Below are 15,145 nucleotides of genomic sequence, written 5' to 3' on the forward strand. Positions count from 1 at the left end.
ATATTAATGAGCATGCAACGCTCGGGTGGAAATCTGATAGCTCTATTCAATGTTTATGACTCTTGCCAGCACGCATCCAAAAGCTGTGCTAAAGTTCAATAAGGCATTTCATGGTCTTTTTGATTTCCTTTGTCTGCAGGAGACTAGTGCTTTCTGCAGTTATTTACTACAATTCCTCCTTGAAATTTAAAAAAGATTACAAGAATTTATTTTTTTATTGCCAGTAGCCACTGGGGAAGTAACACACTATAATGTTATGATTTATGAACAAATTGCTTAATTCTGTGCAACTCTGGTCTTGTTTTTCAGCACTACGTGAGATTGTTTGCTTAAAAATTTACTGGCACGGGCCGATTTATGGTGATGGATATTTGGCGGTGTTGTGGAAACCAGTGCTACTTGGCTGTTACAGGGTGTAGTCTTTAACATTTGCTCAGACAATATGTTTTCTTTTTTGCATTTTACCTGCATGTGAACCATGCCAGGACAAGAAGAAGACCACTGCTTCATTATTTTCAAAACCAGCAAATATTACTTAAAAACCCACTTTCCAAAGTGTCTATTTTGTCTGTCTAAACTATTTTGTCCGTCTATGTTGAACATTGTACTGAGGCAGAATAGTCAAATAATCAGTGGTTTAAGCACAGATGCAGTAAAATCCTGGATGGTTGACTCATTTCTACAATGTTTCCTTTTGGAACAGGATGTCAACACTAGAAAATAAGTTCAGTATCGATGTGAAGATTACACATTCACTGATAACACATGCATTTCTTATGCTGTTAGAGACCTCCAATGTTTTAGCAATCTAAAGCCACCACCAAGTATGCATTGTATTCTATTGTATTGTATTGCAACATGCAGGTGTAAATACAGCACTTTAACTTGAAAGACTTGGGATCTGGTTAACTGGCCACACACGAGCAAAATATGCCAACTTTTCTGAAAGTCTAGCACTAGAATCAGGTCAAAGTTAAGCTCTTTATGAAGAAAAGGGATGAGTCAGTGATTTACAGCAGGTCTTGGCTTCACTGATGGACAGAAGAAGAAGTGAAAGTATCACGACTGGAAGCCAAAGCCAAGCTCTCCTGACAGATGAGGCTAACACAAGCAGCGACTTGCTTGACAAGTGCTTAAAAAGAAATGTGGAGCTGGACTGCTTCAAAAAGGCTCTTTGTCAGTGTTGGGCAATGCAAATTCTTATGAGACGTATCACCGAATATCCATATTTGAATTAAAGTGACAAATATCTGCTTACTTTACATTTTTAATCATTTCCCCCTGAAAACCGTTATGTATTGCATATCTATGTTTTGTAGCCCATTTTCAATACAGAAGTGCAGCTGGTTCAAAGTGACGACCTCACTAGGTATTGACGATAGTTGCAATTATCATTACTATATCTCCTTTTGCGTGACTGGTTTTGATATCACCTGCATTTCATGCATTTAAATGATAATGTTAAAAACATTAAATCTGATAACTGTTGTAGACTTGTATAACTCCGAGAGTTCCCCCTGGTGGTCATATTGGTATATTGCAGCGATGTCAACACTACTACCGTATTGGCCCGAATATAAGACGGGTTTTTTGCATTGAAATAAGACTGAAAAAGTGGGGGTCGTCTTACATTCGCGGTCTAGACATTATACCTATTCATAACGCTAGATGGCGCCAGATATATTTAAAGCGAATGCTGAACTTAACGTCCCAGGCCAAAGCGAACCCCTGTCACGAAGAAGAAAAATAAAAATAGCGGTAGCACGAAGAGAAAAATAAAAAATAGCGGTAAGAAAGAAAGAGAAGAAAATAAGAGAAGAGATAACAGAAAATAGAGAAATGTAGCAACAATCTGGAGAAAAGTGGGTCGAAGATATATCATTTGTTTCAGATGTACTGTAATTATTTTCTGTATAAAAATTAAATTTGGTGTTCAAAAAGTCTTTTTTCAAACTTGAGTCTTGAAAAAGAGGGGGTCGTCTTATAATCAGGGTCGTCTTATATTCGGGCCAATACGGTAATAAAAACCAACCTAACTTAAGTTGAAAAAAGTCAGGTAAAAATTTAAGAAAATGCAGTGAACGGAGCACAACTGCAGTAATATATCTTATATGAACAATATCAACACTGTCAAAAAAACACAGTAGGCTTTCTGTGAGGAAATTACTCATTGGTGACATTTTAGACACCATTTGCCAGAACCTTTTTAAATTGTGTTTCCCCCCTTGTTAATTTCTGTTTTAAATAAACATGAAAATTAATCACAGTGATTCATTTTAGCTGTTGCGTCATCAATTTCCTGGCTGTCTTACTTCGAGTCAACTTGTGAAATTTGATTTAGCCAGCTAGTTCACGTTGAAATTATTACGATGAACCTACAGCAACTGTTCAGCAACATTCATAACTGAGGATAAAACAGCAAGAGTAACCTGGGCTCTGTGCAATTAATGGGTCCAGGCATGAAAATGACAGAGTTCAAAGTACTTTTTCCATGATTGTCTGGATCCTTGAGACGAATTGGCCTTTGCTGTCTTTGGCACTTCTCTGATGTTCCCATTTGAAAACCTTAACTTCCTTTCATTCTTCCTTTCCCATTTTTTTGTTATGTGTTTCTCAGTGTCTGTTTAGAAATCAGGATTTACTACATCTTTCAATAAAGTTTCATTTTAAAATAAATACTAATGAAGCGATGCCAAGTGCTCTGGTTGCACATGTTTTGACCGTCTGTTTTTGGTCCTTTCATACTTTCCAGACTTACAAATGGGTGGGAAACATCCACATATTTGTATTGCCGTGTTGTGAATGACCTGTAGATGTGTTTTTACACTTCCCTGCATCATCTACAGGTATCGCCACCTTCATAGCTGTATGCTGACCAGCTGACCTGCGACCCCGCTGACCCATTTAACTGCTGTACCAGCAGTTTTGTTATATTCCCCATGTTGATCTGTAGGCAAAAATCAACAGAACTTTTCAATGCGGTAATCCAGGTGCTGCAAAGAAGCATGACTCAAAGTCCTGAGTCCTTACATACTGCAGTCAATTTGCCGAGCAGTCCAAGCTCTCAGTGGTGGTCCACTGCCGCATACTCCAGCTTGTTTCCCAACAAGGTGGGCTGGATAGTGGAGGAATAACAGAGCAATGTGTGCAGGAGGTAAATCATGGCAAACCACAGTAGGTGCCTTGAAGAAGTCACCAGAGGGGCACAGGTGGATGAGCATCAAATCTGTCCTGAGTAATGTTGTCATTTGGGCATCCTTCATATTTAAATTCCAACCTTCTGTCTGTGCAGAACATGTGATGCTGTGTTTCATGGGATCACGGGTCTTTATTAAAAAACAAAAATTAAATATCGTGCTTTAATTGCCATAATACGCATTGTGGATGTAACAAAGTTCAAACTAACTTCTCTACAAACAGAGTAAACATAAAGTGTCCTCATTTAGCCTTCACGTCACTCATGATCAGAGAGATCCTGTATCAGTTTTAAAATTGGCCATTGAAAGTGCAGTAAGTTGTAAAGGTTTTAGTACATTTGGTGCCAACGCTATTGAAGACAGCGAGGATATTCCTATGCACTCTGCAATGTATCGTTAATACATAGCATCGTAATGTGACCAATTTCTTTTTGCAAAAGAGCTTGTGCTTTTCTGCTGATCTAAGTTATTACACTGGATTTTATGCTCATGTATATATCGACTTGCGATAGCTTACACCATGTTCCTTTAGCACATATTTTCTTTTGGTCTCGTAAAAACGTTAAGAAAACCTAAAATTTTAAATTAAAAAAAAAAAGTTTGTTCTTAAAATCCTTTAAAATGACAAAGTGATCTGACAATTTTCTTGGCGTCAGCTTCTCCAGCTCCTGCCATCATTAACCAATCAGAGATTAGCTTAAACCCGCGCACTTTTAAATTTAAAAATATATCGTAATGAGGCGTTTTTAGTTCAGAATGAAAAGGTACAAGTATAAGAATGGCAAGAGGAGGCATTGTTCGGTTATTTAACCTGAGATGATGATACACTGCTCACTATTATGAGTATTGTACCAGTACCTGTACTGGTTTTCTATTTATTTAAATCTGAATAAAAACCCTAGGTAGGCTATGTAATATTAAAATTAAAAAACTAAAAGAAACATAAAGCAAAAATTAGAACTGAAAAAAGTGTTACTTTGCATATACATAATTTCTTATAAATACTCTCTACAATAATACACCACAAATACACTCAATCATAAAAACAATGTCATTATAATTTTATGTATTTTTTTTAAACATTAAGACATTCTCGGGTTCACGATGAAATTTTGTGTGAAAACGTTTTTATTAGGCTTCGTTTCATCAATCATGTTAAAAGTACAGCATTAACTTATGACGTGACATACATTTTTTGGATTTTTACAGGAGGTCTTGGCAACTGACAGTTTTTACAATTCTTGTAATTTAAAAAAAAAAACTTTGGGGTTTACAATACTTTTCCTGTAGGGATTTTACAGTTTTAATATTTATTTTACGTTCTTTTTTACAATTTTTTTTACTGCGTGTATACGTATATTTCCCCCGTAATATGATTTTTCCTCTCTGTTACGACAAAGCCCTTAATTAAGGTTTATCTCTTTTGTGAAAGCGCACTTTAATAAACCCAACAAAAATAGGCTTAAATACTTTAATCTATGCATTTTTGTCTACTCACAATCACTCCAACTCACTATGATCCACAGTGAATATAATAAACTTATAAGAATTTAAATGAATATATAAACTATATATCGAGCAAATATATAAATTTGTTCCAGCCTTTATCAGAATAACCTGGCTGGATTTTAGCATCTTTGTGCCGTTAAAACGTTAGTAAAATATTTACTAAACCGTCCACTAGGACCAAGTGAGGTATGTAAAATAAAAATGTAAGAATTTTAGTTACTTATTGAAAGGTTTGTAAACGCCGCTAATGTGCCGCCTGCGACTGAAAACAGTCCTGCCACAACTTGCGTTATCTGCGCGGTGGGTTGTGGGTGTGTGAGCGTCGAAGTAAAATGGCGGACTTGGCAAACGAAGGTGAGTAAGAGGTAGCATAAGACAAACAGTTTGACTGCTCCGCTGTTGGAAACGCTCTTCATATGACGCCTGCACCCTAACGGACTGGAATTAAGATGCGTGGTCGCATGTAAACAAGGCGTTCGGGTCAAATTGAGCTGCGCGGCGGTCGCATAACTGCAACATTAGCAAACATGCTAACAATGCTACCAACCGGGCTGTGTGTAATAACTGGAATCTGCCTATCTGACCGTTAGCCTATTTCCACCATCAACGCTCGCACTTCTATTTATAGGCAGTATGTTTTGCCATTTCTGGTTAGCAAATGTCTATTCTAAGAGAGAATTAACGCATTAACGAGGCGCTACGCCTTGTTTGCGGCGCAGCTAACGTAGGGATGAGTACGGCATTGGTTTGCACTGTGTTTTATTTCGGATCGATACATCAAGACATTGGCTGATCTTAATGTAGACATGCAGTTGCAGGATTTCTTGGCGTTGGTTTAGGCGCGTAGACCAATGCTAGCCCAAGAGGCATCCTTAAAACGGCCGCTTCTTTTTTAACTCTGCTTGTACTTTTTTGCCTTCATGGTGACCAATTCACTAAGTGATAGTTAAGTGGCATTTCTGGTGTCGTTGCTTGTTGAGTGAAATGACTCATGAGAGCTGCAGCACGTTAGCATGCTAAGTCCCCACAGTTAGCGTGTCTACGTGCAGGACTTTGAGGAACAACCGGTGGCTCCGGCTAGTTGCTGGAAACGTCTCTGTGCTGTGTACGGTAGCCCGCTATTATAAAAGAGTGACGTCCTGGTTTGCTTTAAACTCTTCGATGGATATTAGTATAACACTTGGGAATTCTTGCACCACTTATCTTGGAGAACTGTTTACAACGTGCACATGTTAGGTATTATATAGGTCACATCCCAGTTTTAGTCTCTCCCTGCACGTTTAGCTAGTATTAGCACTGATGGGTAGAGTTAAAAATTATTCTTGTCGCTTTAGTTTCCATTTCCCGACGATGTGCGGGGATTGTTACCGCATGCATTTTTGTGTACCGACGACACCTGCCCGGTGTAATGGCCCTAATCCAGACGGAGGAAAACCTTTGTCTGTCTGCATGATAGGATTACACGTTTGTCAGACGACGCTGTGCAGGTAGCGGCTTTAACCTGGAGGTGAAGCCATGTGGATTCTGGCGCGGCTTTTCTTGATCGATCATGACAGGTTAATGACACAACCCCATCACCGGTTCATTGTTGAATAGCTGCTATTCCCGCACATGCAAACAGCTGATTGTCTGTAGGATGGTGCATTACAGTATTGTGTGTTATGTGTGTCTATTCTGCATACGTTCGTCTTGTAACCTCGGAAAAGCTTGTTAGACTTGATTTAGGCTGGTGCTTGAATGACTAGCCCACGTCTCCTTTTAACAGACAAGCCTGCCATAGCTCCTCCTGTGTTTGTTTTCCAAAAAGATAAAGCTCAGAAGGTAAGTGTTTCCTGTATTTTTCAATTCGATTAAAACAAAAATGTATATGAATTTGTATGAACAGGAGTGAGTATCTGCACGGTTGATATTGTCAGTGGAACACATTGTGTTGATACTTCTGTGATTGCACTGAGACACATGAGGGACGTTTTAGTATCTGCAACATTCAAACACCTTCTTCAAAGCTCCTTTCTAACTATGCTTTATTATCCACGACTCGATTACTAATGTTTGGTCTTTGTGGGTTTTTTTTTAGCGATCTGCAGATGGTTCAAGTCCAGAAGACGGAGAAGGTAAACCTCCTATCCAAAATTCTCATTGTAGTTACAGTGGTTTGTCTCAAATTGGTTTAATCTACAATAGGCTCTTTAATTTTAGATTCTGATAAAGATGAGGGAAGCTATTGCCCCCCTGTGAAAAGGGAACGGACCTCTTCATTTCCACCCCCACATTCAGGTAAGCTTATCTTCACGAAGCGGAGAATTTTGAACTTGTCTCAGCTGCACACTTTCTTTTGTAAAGTGTTCATTTGCTGCTTTCCAGTTCCCAAGAACAATGTATTCATGCCCTCAAGTTTCTGCCAGTCTCCAACCGGGAACTCTGACTCTGAGCCGGGTGAGATGCCTTTGATCACTGAAACTGCAAGACTTTTTACTGCTTTTAAGTCCAGACATAAATGAATGATTAAGCTCAGTCTTAGAACTGTACAAGGATGAAATGGTTCATCGCTGCTGTATTCGTGGATTTATTTCACGAGGTGTGCAGTTGTGGGTCACTTTCATTTGTTTTCACCAGGGTGACGTCCTGTTGGTATAATTGGAGCAAGTCTGATGAAAATGTATAACTATAGAATGTCTTAAAAAGTGGACGATTGTGAGATTTCCGCGTTCAGATTTTATCATCCATCTTCATTTTTTAGTTTTTCTTCCTATGAGTGCATCGGGGTGTGAGTTTTAATAGAATAGATAGTGTTTCCTAACAGTCATCTTTTTCTTTAGATGCAAAACTATCACATGATGCTACTTTTACAGAAATATGCAGAACCAGTGAATGTTGTCCTGAAACAATATGTTGTATCCCTTTTATTTCTGACTTAAACAAAATACAAACTGTCTTTACTGAAGTGTAAACCTGCTGTTCTTATTCATTAAGCTCAGGCTTGGGTTTTTATGTTTTTGTATATAAAAAAGGATAGGTCCCTGGATTTTTAAATGTTATTCACACGAGAGTCTTAAGGAAGTGAAAGTGGATGAAGTTTTTAGTCCTTCAGTGTTTAAGCAATGATTAAGGTCAGGTTGATAAAGCCATGGAGAGCGCGTGATAGAAATAGACTAGATGCCGCACGTCCAACAGGAGTTTGGTAATGACTTTTGAGGTACAACGAGATGGGGATAGTATGAGGCCTATGCTATATTTATGTTGAAACAGAATAAATAGTGCTCTTTACCTCTAAGAGAGCCTTCAGGGCAATATTTACCCAATGTTGTGCTTTGTCTTACCAGAGGAGAAGCCCGTTGGCTTCCGTTTAAAGCCTCCGACGCTCATACATGGACAGGCACCTAGTTCAGGTTGGTATTTACTGTTAGTCTCTTTTAAATGAGACTTTATTTAAGTACGCCCTTCACTCCCTCCTGTTGAGATCATATAGTTCACTATTGATTTCTGTTTCAGGCATCCCAAGTCAGAAACCCAAGGAGCAGCAACGCAGTGTCCTCCGCCCAGCAGTTCTCCAGGCGCCGCCTTTGAAATTACATTTAGAGACGAGTAAGCGTCACTCGGTGGCACCCAATGTTATTGAGTAGCACCTGATTGTGGTCAGATTTTAGATTTAACGATGCTGCTGTTTTGGTGCTCTCTGTTCATTTAGACTCCAGTTGTGGAACCAACGGTGTAAAAAAGTCTTCAGATGAAATGGCTGGGTCCCAGTCCTTGTTCATGAACAACACAGAGCACTCTACCTTCTCAGCAAATTCACTTGTAAGAAAAGGAGGAATCAGCTGATTTATCTTAAAAAAAAATCATTCGCTGCCAGTTTGGCTCACCTATGAAAGCGTCCAAAAATATATTTATTTCAATTTATAGTTATCTACATAATAAATTGGGGTTGTACTTGTAGTTCTATAAAGTAATGAAGATATAAAAAACCCTAAAACAAATGGAGTTGTCAAAAATTTGTATAGAAAATGTGCGTTTCTACTTTAAACAGTGTTCATTGTAAAGTCGGGCACAGAAATGACGCTGGTGCCTTTTTGCTTCTATTACAGACACACAAAAATGAAGATGATGAATCAAGTGGTAACCAAGAAGAGAGAGGGGAGAAGACGGATGTAGCAGTATCGTTTGTTTTTGGCCAGAATATCAAAGACAGAGCCAAGGTGGGCTGCGTTACACCTGATCTTCTAACTTAAATGCTGGGGGAGCTGAGGAGGGCTCGGCCCGGGTTCTGGTCTGAATCTTGTTGAAGTTTAACAAGTTACTGTATTTTCACGACCATAAGGCGCACTGTAATAAAACGAGCAGTCTCAGTTACAGGTGCTATATCTTTATTTAAAACATACATAAGGCGCACCGTATTATTAGGCGCATGCTGAAACATACAGTAAAAAATGACAACGGAAGTAAAACGGTGAGTTTCAGCACATTTATTGGACAAAATATTCATTCTTCCGCCACAAAACCATCAAAGTTTTCACCTTCTTTATCTGATTAAACAGCTGCTCTTTTTCAATGTCCAACATCCGGAATTCCTCTTCTTCATCATGCCGGCTTTTGTGAGAGCTCTTCCAATACATGAAGACGGTATCATAGCCCATGCGTCTACAATCCACCCGCATATGGTGGCATAACTTGCCCGCCGCTGCCTCATAGTCTTTGTGAAGGAGTGTTCCCTTTCGTCATCCAGAGCTCTGTCCGTTTTCCCGTGGCAGCCGAGAACCACGGTGAACGACGACTTCTCGTGCCCTGTTGTGCGTATCGCCACCGTGCTGGTCCCTTTTTCTCCACTTTATGGGTCAAAGGGATGTCAAAAGTCAGAGGGATCTCATCCATGTTGGTGATGTGGTTGGGCGCGGTTATCTTGTTGCGGCAGTAGGTGCGGAAGATGGCCGCCCTCTCCTGGTAATCCGCGGGCAACCGCTGCGCAACAGTTGTCCTCGCGCGTATGGAGAGATGCCGCCTCCTCATGAAGCGAAAACACCAAGACGGACCTCTTTGGAAGTCTTCAATGTCCATTTCTTCAGCAATCGCTTTGGCCTTTTGTTGGATGGTGACAGTAGAGACGGCCCTTCCAGTTGTTCGCTGTTCCACAACCAACTGTTCCACTCGGTCTTCCAGCCCGGGCCGCCTTGCTTTGTTCCCGCGGAAACTCAGCTTTGTCTTCCTCACTTTGCACAGTTCACTTTCTTGTTTTCTCCACTTTCTGACCATGGACTCATTTCCATTAAAATGTCTTGCAGCTGCTCGAGTGCCATTTTCAGCCGCATATTCGATGGCCTGCAGTTTAATGTAAGCCTCATAGGCGTGTCGCTTGACCGGCGCCATTTTAGGGGGTCCTTGCGCGGAGGTGTGCCGCTAATCGATGGGTGGAGCGTTTACTGTAGTGCACGTGGCAGATTTTGGAACTCAGTCCACACACAAGGCGCACCGTCAATTTTTGAGAAAATCTCAGTGTTTTAGGTGTGCCTTATAGTCGTGAAAATACGGTACTTCTAATCTGCATTTTGCTGGATTACAAAATGGCTGAGGAGATGCGTTGAAAATGTGTAGAAGTAATTTTCATCTGCACAGCTTTCTTGCATTGCACTCTAGTAAAGTAGCATAAATGAACAGAAAGCAGGAAGTCTCTGTACTTGTGTAGAGACATGCTGGAGTTGGGGTCAGTCATAACCAGAGGGGAGTTGCAGTGCCTGCGCTTGAAGCCATGTTGTTTTCTGGTGGTGAAAAATGGTGCCACGAAGCAGGAAATTTCATCATTTGAGTGTGTGAGTTCTTTAAAAATGAGTTGTTTTTCAACTTTCTTTTTCCCCCTCTAGGTGGAAGAGAACAATACAGAGGACAAGTCAAAGGACAACGTGCCACTGGACTCTCAATCAGAGTGCACTAATTATTTCTTACAGTACATCTCTACCCCAAGGTGATAGAAATAAAGCTTTTTGTCTTTTAGCAACATGTTTACATGGTTAACTTCTTTTGCTGTTTTTTTTCCCTTTTTGCTCTTTTCCTTTTAGTTCAAAAAATGCCACAAACAGTACAGACAGTGGGGCAAAATTTGTTTTTGGGCAGAATATGTCTGAGCGAGTCCTGGTGAGTTAATGCTGTTTCAGTAGTGCATTGTCTGTCCGCCACGCGTTGTTAAAGCTACGAGCAGGTTCCAAATTTAGCTCTTTTTTCCCCCCACCCCAGAGTCCTCCGAAGGCCGAATCACAGAGTGAAGAAAATAAAGAAGTTTTACCTGCCCCTGCTTCAGAACCCTCATCGCAGGAAGCCACCCCAGAGAAGGGTAATCGCACAGAAGCAGGTGGTTTTAAGACTGACTGCTATTCCTGCTATTGCTATACCCACAGCATACTGCTAAGCCCAACAAATGGTTAAACAGTTACGATACAGCACTTTTCAACACCTGAAGCGAGCGCGTAAAGTCGGTGTGTGTATTGCTGTGTAGCATAGAATATCACAAGCATGCATGTATGGAATGTTATGAAAAATATAATCATGGGTTGAGTTTTATTTATTATTCTACTAACAAGAAGGCATAAGTAAATGTGAAGCTTTTCTTGTGTGTCGTCGCCTGCAGCCGCAGGCAGAGAGGGACCCCAGATTTGTACCAGATGCAGCTTTGGTTAATTAGATCCTATCGAGTATCCAAACAGGGAGCATTCACAAAGCAGAACATTTATTTTCTTGTTTTATTCTTGCGTTATAAGTAGTTTACACGTTAATTTGGGTACATTGTTGGTGCAGAAACTCTCACACACACCATCAAAGGCTTCAAAAACTGCATGTCACTTGAGTTTGGGTTTTAGGTAAACAGTATTCTAATAAAAAATTCTCAGAAATTTTTAGCAATTTGTTTGAAATGTAGGTGAGTTGCTTTGTGAGCCGAACAGAAAATCTCAGTACTTCAGGTTTATAGATTTGTAGATTTCTTGTGCACATGCGTACTTCAGCTTTTAACTTCAATCCTAAAGCTGAATTGTGTCTTCAGTGAAAATGGTCTGCAGCTGCCTGAATTCCTCCTCTTGTGACTTGCGGCATGATCAAACTTTGTCCGTTTGTGTCAGTTGTACAATATTAGGAAAAAGAGATTGTTGAAACCCAGTCATTAATGGAGCTATACTTATAAGGTAATGCATTTGTGTTTCTCCAGTCAACGTCGTGTCCGAGTCTTTGGAGGAGTCTGCAGCAGCGTACACCAAAGCAACAGCCAAGAAGTGCATCTTAGAGAAAGTTGATGTTAAAACTGGAGAAGAATCTGAAAGCAATGTTTTACAGGTAAAAGCAAAGCTGCCTCTATAATAGCCACAGCCAGAAAAGCATGGCCAGAGAAGTAAATCTTTTACCGTCACACTCCTGGTTCAGATGCAGTGCAAGTTATATGTGTTTGAGAAGACAACTCAGTCGTGGATCGAAAGAGGTCGAGGGTTGCTGAGGCTTAATGACATGGCATCAACAGATGATGGCACGCTACAGTCCCGTCTAGGTAAACCCACAAACATTATTTCTGTTTGTCCATGTTTGAACATTCTATTTTTGATAATTAAGTGAATGCATCCAAAAGAAGTGGAGTAAATGTTGGCGATGAAGTCAAGGGTCTGTTGCTGTTTTTGTAATACGTTGAACGAACACAAGGGGGAGCCATTTCACCTCCTTAGTGCCATGCAACACTTGCTGTCTGTAGTTCATTGCTGTTTGTGTTTCTTTTTAAACCTTTTCCAGTAATGAGGACCCAGGGCAGCCTCCGGTTGATCCTCAACACTAAACTTTGGCCCCAAATGCAGGTGGACAAGGCCAGCGAGAAGGGAGTACGAATCACTGCCATGGACACAGAGGACCAGGGGGTCAAGGTCTTCTTAATATCAGTACGTATCACCAATGGTCGCAAATCAGGGTAACTCAAAATAAAAGGGTTGTAATACTGTAAGATACAATTATCTAATGCTTTAGTTAGGTAGAGCATGTACTATGGTACTAGTACTACTTAAATAAAGATTGCAGTAATAGATGCAATGTTATTTTACCATTATTCTACACAGCAATCTTCATCATATACAAATCTGTTGCCGTTTAGTAAATTACATTTATTATTAGTCTGTCTAGCAGTTCTTCGGTCCATTAAATTTATAGCTAGATGTAATATCTCATCCCTCGCTCTGTTGATGTCTATGTGGAGTTGACATCGGCACCCTGGGGACTGAGTGATCTCCCTCCGTCTGTGTGTTCAGGGTAGCTCGAAAGATATAGGTCAGTTGGCTGCTGCATTACATCACCGAATCCTAGCCCTGAAGAGCAGGGCAGAGCAGGAGCCAGAGACTCAACCAACAACTATCCCAGACGCTGAGGTACCCAGGTCCAATGAGGATGACAGTGATGAGGAAGAAAACGCCTCTGCTGCAGCTTCAGCCGCTACTCCTGCTACAAGTCAGTGATTGATTTTATCCACTTGTGTGTCTTTAGTATTTTAATGCCTACACATTATTATTTGTGGCCATCAGCCAGAATGTTGGCAGAATAAAATGGTGATCCAGTGATGTTTTCTATCAAACATCAGGCTGAAGTTCAGGCCAGCCTTTCTTTATTCATTCTGTGTCATCTTTGTAAGACTATTGCAAGATCACAGAGAAATTTAGCCTTTGAATTTTCCCCTTGATCCCCTGATTGAACATAACATGTAACAGACCTAACACTTCACATGTAAGTAACATAACTTCTGCATTGCCAGGCAGTCCACATGGAATATATTACCTTCATCTCAGATCCTTTTGAATCTGGACCAATATTAATTTTATTCTGCGCTTTCAGCATATGGCCACAGTCTGCGATTCTGTGTTTGTTTGAAATCGTCCCTGTTTCACTCCTGATTGGCACATTATATCGTGTTTGTGGTTTCTTTTGGCTTCCCAGTAGCAGCACTTACACATTCAGTTCACTTTCCAACCAAACCCACTGTCATGTTTTTTGTGTAGGTAATTCAGAGGGAGCAGAGAACCAAGCTGCTGGAAGCACATAGCGTCACTGTTGGACAGCCTGCTAATGCTGTAGGCATCTCCATGGACACCCTTTGACCAATATGGGTCATCCTGACCAGTACTTTTGGATATTAGAATCTAGCTCCAGGAATTAATCCTTTGTGCCGGAGTGTCTCACCCAACTCGTGCAGTTCATTTTCTCTGCATTCAACGTAATATCTGGAGTCGTTTCTTCCTACCCTTCCTGTTTTGTGTTTTATTTTTGTTTTCTTCTCCCGATAGCAAAAATAAAGACTTCAAAGCTTTTGTTTGGGACTTTTCTGCTCATCATATTGATGAGCGTAAGGGTGTTTTCCTCTACATTTTAAAATATGGCACATGTTAAGACTGCAGTTTCTACTTTGGGACCTTTTTATTCACTCAACATTCATCCTTCTGGACACCACACATCCAGAAAAGCTTCATTCACATCGTATTTGACAGCGTCATCAGTCATTTGTTGTCCCCCCCCTCCCTTAAATTGAGTCCTTTGTACACCTCCCCATTCCATCCACTTCATGTGTTAGGTTATGACAAATGTAATTTATTTTGGATTGTCATTTTCATGAGATGTCTCAACACTTTTGTGCTGTTTGTAGTGGCCAGGACCACTCAAGTTGTCATTATTAGCAGTTTCTTATATTTCCTATTGGTCTATATGATATTACATGAAAACAGAAGCGGTTAATCTCTGCTTGTGTGAAGATAATGAAAATTGATTTCACCTTAAAATTTTCTCAGTAAAACATTAGTCATTCACTTTTCTTAATGAACAGTCTACATTTTGCATGTAACTGTTATTTGTTTTTACCATCCCAGGGGTTATTATGTTAATACAACTTTCTTTTTTTTTTTTTTTTTTTAAGTTTGCAAATATGCCAGGTTTTTATCTATTTACACTTGGAAATATGTTGGACTGAAGATTTAATGTGGGGAAAAAATTGAGTGACAACTGTACCTTTTGAATGCCATGTACATTTGAATATATCATTTAGTAGCACACCATGTTTTCTCAACTCCTCCAACTGCCCCCTTTACAAAATAAACCATTTTGGATTTACATCTGAGATTTTTTTTTTATGATTTATTTTTGCTCCCAAACCTGATTGCCTGCTGGTAAATCAGAATTGCGGGGTAAGACGCGCGTAGTGTGGCGATGCTGTGCTCTGCCCTCCGTAGCTCCAGTAAATCAAAATGAGACGAATGGACCGCGGTTCTGTTTGGTATTCATGTGTTGCCGGAGCCCTCCGGTTGCTGCATCCCGTCCTCTGCTCCCAGCAGAACTTGTTTATGGACGGAGCGCCTCGTAAGCGAGGTCGTGAATCTTTGATGCAGGCGTGCGTCGCGCTAACCTGGTGCGACGCAATGCGTCACCCTCGCGTTTATGTGCCACCT

General features: G+C 40.3%; 1 protein-coding gene across 4 annotated transcripts; it reads left to right on the forward strand.

The window, feature by feature from the left end:
- Positions 1-4,888: 4,888 nt before the first annotated feature.
- On the forward strand, positions 4,889-14,810 carry ranbp3b (RAN binding protein 3b). Of its 4 annotated transcripts, none has more exons than XM_057056754.1 (17): positions 4,889-5,060; positions 6,472-6,527; positions 6,784-6,820; positions 6,906-6,983; positions 7,071-7,142; positions 8,030-8,095; positions 8,199-8,291; positions 8,395-8,504; positions 8,792-8,902; positions 10,559-10,659; positions 10,754-10,829; positions 10,929-11,043; positions 11,893-12,017; positions 12,105-12,225; positions 12,462-12,604; positions 12,968-13,163; positions 13,709-14,810. In XM_057056754.1, the coding sequence occupies exons 1-17, from the start codon at positions 5,039-5,041 to the stop codon at positions 13,750-13,752; spliced, it is 1,566 nt and encodes a 521-aa protein (XP_056912734.1). In that variant the 5' UTR covers positions 4,889-5,038; the 3' UTR covers positions 13,753-14,810. The 4 variants fall into 4 exon arrangements, with proteins under 4 accessions (XP_056912734.1, XP_056912737.1, XP_056912736.1 ...); XM_057056757.1 differs by having other exon boundaries at positions 4,974-5,060; positions 10,929-11,025; XM_057056756.1 differs by lacking the exon at positions 4,889-5,060 and adding an exon at positions 6,238-6,262.
- Positions 14,811-15,145: the final 335 nt, after the last annotated feature.

This window comes from Takifugu flavidus, chromosome 15 (assembly GCF_003711565.1).
Source record: "Takifugu flavidus isolate HTHZ2018 chromosome 15, ASM371156v2, whole genome shotgun sequence".
Lineage (NCBI taxonomy): Eukaryota > Metazoa > Chordata > Actinopteri > Tetraodontiformes > Tetraodontidae > Takifugu > Takifugu flavidus.